Source organism: Vollenhovia emeryi, unplaced genomic scaffold (genome assembly GCF_000949405.1).
Source record: "Vollenhovia emeryi isolate VEMERY1.0 unplaced genomic scaffold, V.emery_V1.0 DF939232.1, whole genome shotgun sequence".
Classification (NCBI taxonomy): Eukaryota; Metazoa; Arthropoda; class Insecta; order Hymenoptera; family Formicidae; genus Vollenhovia; species Vollenhovia emeryi.
In genome coordinates this window covers 542,031-545,856 of record NW_011967134.1, presented here as the reverse complement: position 1 = coordinate 545,856, position 3,826 = coordinate 542,031, and the positions used below count along the sequence as shown (strand labels likewise).

Here is a 3,826-nt window from a genome sequence, read left to right as displayed (position 1 = left end):
AAAAAGCACGAGATGTAATTTTAACAGCAATTATTATTAACCACAGTTATCGTTTGGTTATTAATTCTTAATATAATTAACAAATATGACTCTGTGGAACGTGAGGGAGCAGCATCGGCGCTTCTTTGGAGTTTAAACGATGAATACATCGCGGTATATATCAGCTGTGCTAACACAGCCCTGCGGTGCGGTAAATAACGGCGCCTTAAGGCGATGACGGTAATTTGCTTCACCGGCGAATTTCTTCCCGCATTAAGGATTAAACACATGGAGATTACCTGAAGGTAATTAAAAGGTTCTAGGAGGACACCCAAAGTGAAAAACGCTGATACAATCGTCGCTTAATTAAGAATTGATTTCCATTAAAAGTAACAATCTTGGAGCGAAGGATTACGTACGAATTGCATTTTAAAATATTACTACTTACTCGTCGCCGTTGGCGCGCGTGATACCGCTTAAATATTTCAACAAAATATTAAACCATCCATTACCGTTATTATGGTACTTAATCATCCCTTGCCTCTCTGCGCTAATACGTTCGTCCTGCTTCGTGACAGCGCACACTACGTAATGAGCATTCATAATGCAACGTTCTGAGGCCATGAATGTAAAATCGCCGGTTTATACGGCGATAGTGTACGCACGGAAGCTGCCAAATATCATTTTTCATCTCGTACGGTCCGCCGTGCCGGACAGTTGCCCGCTAAACCCCCGAACGAGCCGCGCAGGGACAAAAAAGCAGTCTTGTCACAGTTTTTGCTCCTCGATGGAGTATGCAAGTGGCGGCAGGTGCGATCCAAATAGTTACGAGATACGAGGCGGGTGGCAAAAAAAAATGGCCAAGGATGCCCTGGGGATGAGGGAATACGCGCGTAACGCGGATCGGAGAGTCTTTGGGTTTTTATCCGAACAAGAGGGAAGAAGGAGGGACCACTTACTCCGGAGAGCAAATCCTACGTAAGATGTAGCGACAGATCTCTTTCTGAAGGAGAACAAGGAGTGTAGCTATTGGCCATTTCGGCGGCTGCCCTTTTTTTCCTCTGCGTTCTCCATTTTGCTGTCGCGCCAAATAAATATTTCATCGCGGTACGAAAAGAATTAAAAAGGAGCACGGGGCATTTTTAAGGAAATACTGTCACGTGTATACCTGCGTGCGACTAATGGAATCCCTTTAATACGCCGCGTATGTAGCGCGCGCACATACGCGTCCTTCTCCTCTATTCTTGAATTTTTTATTCGCTGCATATTTTATTCTCATCCAAAGGCTTTTCAGGGCAAAAGCCTTTAGATGTGTATTAAATGGATACGGACGGATTTTTTATTCTACCGCGTTTTGCAGACAAGTTCTTCGATCAGTTCGACTTGCGTCTGGAATACGCCCGTTAAAGTCAAAGTCGGATTTGCCGAGAAGCCCGACCTTGCGTATGAATACGTCAAGGTAGAGGCGATCACGCAATCGATTTTGCACGCGGTGTGCGTAACTCGGAAATGTTGCGTGTCGAGAACTGCGATACGGAGCTGTGTGATGCGATGCGACGCGACGCGACGCGACGCGAGTAGCGTTTGCTCGCCTTCGAGAGAAGCTGTCGGCTTCGTAAACGATATGCGACCCTGACGTTTATATAATGCCGAATATAACTAAACGCACGACGTGTTTTCCTACCGCGGTAATTAGGATCGTCGTCAAACGTGCGTACGTATCCGTCGTCGGTTCGCTAATCGCCGTTGCTTCGCTCAAAGCGAGGAGAGAGCGTCACTTTCAGGCTTTCTCATATTTGCGGAACGGCATCCCTCTTTTGTCGCTCTTGGGCGCAATGAACCCTCGGTCTCTTTCCTCTCAGAGGTCTTCTCCCTCGTTCTGGCTTTCCCTCGGCCGCCGATTTTCCCATTTTCTGCCGCCTTCATATCCGTCACCTCTGCGATGACCACGAACAACAGATTTGTCTATCGTCAATTCAGAAGTGATTTATCCATTATCCTATTCTTTCGAATCAAAAATGCAAGTTGTTGGTTTGAGTAATTTGTATGATAATGAGCATTATTGGTTTACGCGTAAAGACAATATATTACTGGAGAACATAATTATTAATAGCACAATTGACAGTATTATCGTGACACAATATATTATAATTAATAATACTAATAAATATGATATTAATCACAAAATGTCCAGGGGGTCGTATCTCTGCCGATTGAGAGGAGCGTGCAGATCGTAAAATAAGATGAAACCGCTTGGTTAATTGAAAATGTTTGGAACCACCACCGCTAACAGAACGTAGTGGAACGCCGATAGCCACGCGAACGCATTCTCGCAAAAGTAATACACGAAATTGATATCGTGCCAGGCAAGACTTTTTTAATTAAGCGGCAGAAATAGTTTTGCGCTTTGAAAGACTCCGATGCTCCCCATGCCGATATTATTATCGGCGGATTCGCGGCGGTGGAAATAAAGAAATCAAGGGAAAGCAGATGGTGCGGCGCACGCGGGGGCCGATAGTCCGTGAAAGAGTTGCTCGTGTCTGTAGCCCAGGATGAAATACGGAGTCCTGGGAATTGTAAATCATACCAGATACAGCGAAACACGGGGCTCCGTGGTCGGAAGAATTGTCATGACACGACGCCAGGAATATCCATTCCTCTCCTTCCGTCGTTTCCACCTTTTCTAGTTCGTGTTAAAGAAATCAGGATTATTTTTTAATAAAGCAAATGCCTGGGCGCATCGCATAAGTAATTATTATCTCGAGTCACCCTCTCTTTCTCTCCCTCCTGTCTTTCTTTCCGCCCGCGTGCTGCAGAATTCCGAAACTTAAAATTGAATCACGCCGTTTTTTAATATAAACGCTTTATGAAAATTACATTTACATAATTAATGAGCAAAAATTGCATTATATGTACTTTTATCCGTTTGTATAAATATTTTTTAATTACAATTAATAATATATTACTCTATAGAATATTTTATACAAGATAAAATAAGCAGGTTTGTGAAATAATTAATTATTATCGATGTTATAATAATATGCAGCAAACAACAAGTATTCTAATTAATAAAATATTCTGTGTAGCTGGAAGTATCTGTTTTTGCACCTGAATACTTTTTGCAAGGGGTATCTATATCAAGGTACTTTTTTTTTCAAGGACCTTGTTTCTATATCCAGATATTTTTGCAACAAATACTTGTAGCGAATTACGCTTTCATCTAAATATCTCTGTATTTAAATATTCTTTGCAGTCACACACATGTGTGTGCACTGAATTATATTTCTTTCAAGTATTTCTAGTACCTAAGCGCTAAGAAGGAAGTAGTTTTTATATACGATTAGTCGGACTTGGTTAGGTGGAGTGTGAGAGAGCGCATGTATGGGAGAGAGTGGTACGAGGTACAAAGCGAAATAAAGCGATAGAGCTGCGTAGGTATAGAATAGAGATAAGCAGGAGGAAGGCGAGAGAGCATAGAAGAAGGGAGAGTGGAGGCAAGTAGGAGTGCGGAAGGAATAGGAGACAGCAAAGCCCGGAAGAACGAACGGGAAAGTTGAGGTTATGGCGGGAAGAGGTGGCGGTAAGATAGGTAAGGTAGGTAAGGTAGACAAGGAGGGAAAAGGCAAGGATGACAAACAAAGGAAACTGATAGAGGAAGGAGACAAGGGAAAGAGAGTAACTTTTATGGAGAAAGAGGAGGATAGGATAAAGAAAGAGGAGATAGAACTAATTAGGAGATATATGATAGAAATGAAAGATGTAAGAGAGGTTAAAAGAAAATGCGAGGACTATTTAGAAGAGTGTATAAAGACGAAAAGTATATTCGAAGAAAAACTGAGAGAAGTAA

At 42.4% G+C, this 3,826-nt stretch overlaps 1 protein-coding gene across 1 annotated transcript in view; it reads left to right on the top strand.

Moving 5' to 3' along the window:
• The first annotated feature begins 3,540 nt into the window (after nucleotides 1-3,540).
• The window catches only part of LOC105560372 (PDZ domain-containing protein 4), a 14,201-nt gene continuing 13,915 nt past the window's right edge, over nucleotides 3,541-3,826 (top strand). Inside the window, exon 1 of the mRNA XM_012009441.1 lies at nucleotides 3,541-3,822. Within this exon, the coding sequence (XP_011864831.1) occupies nucleotides 3,541-3,822 (282 nt within the window). The remainder of the gene's footprint in view (nucleotides 3,823-3,826) is intronic.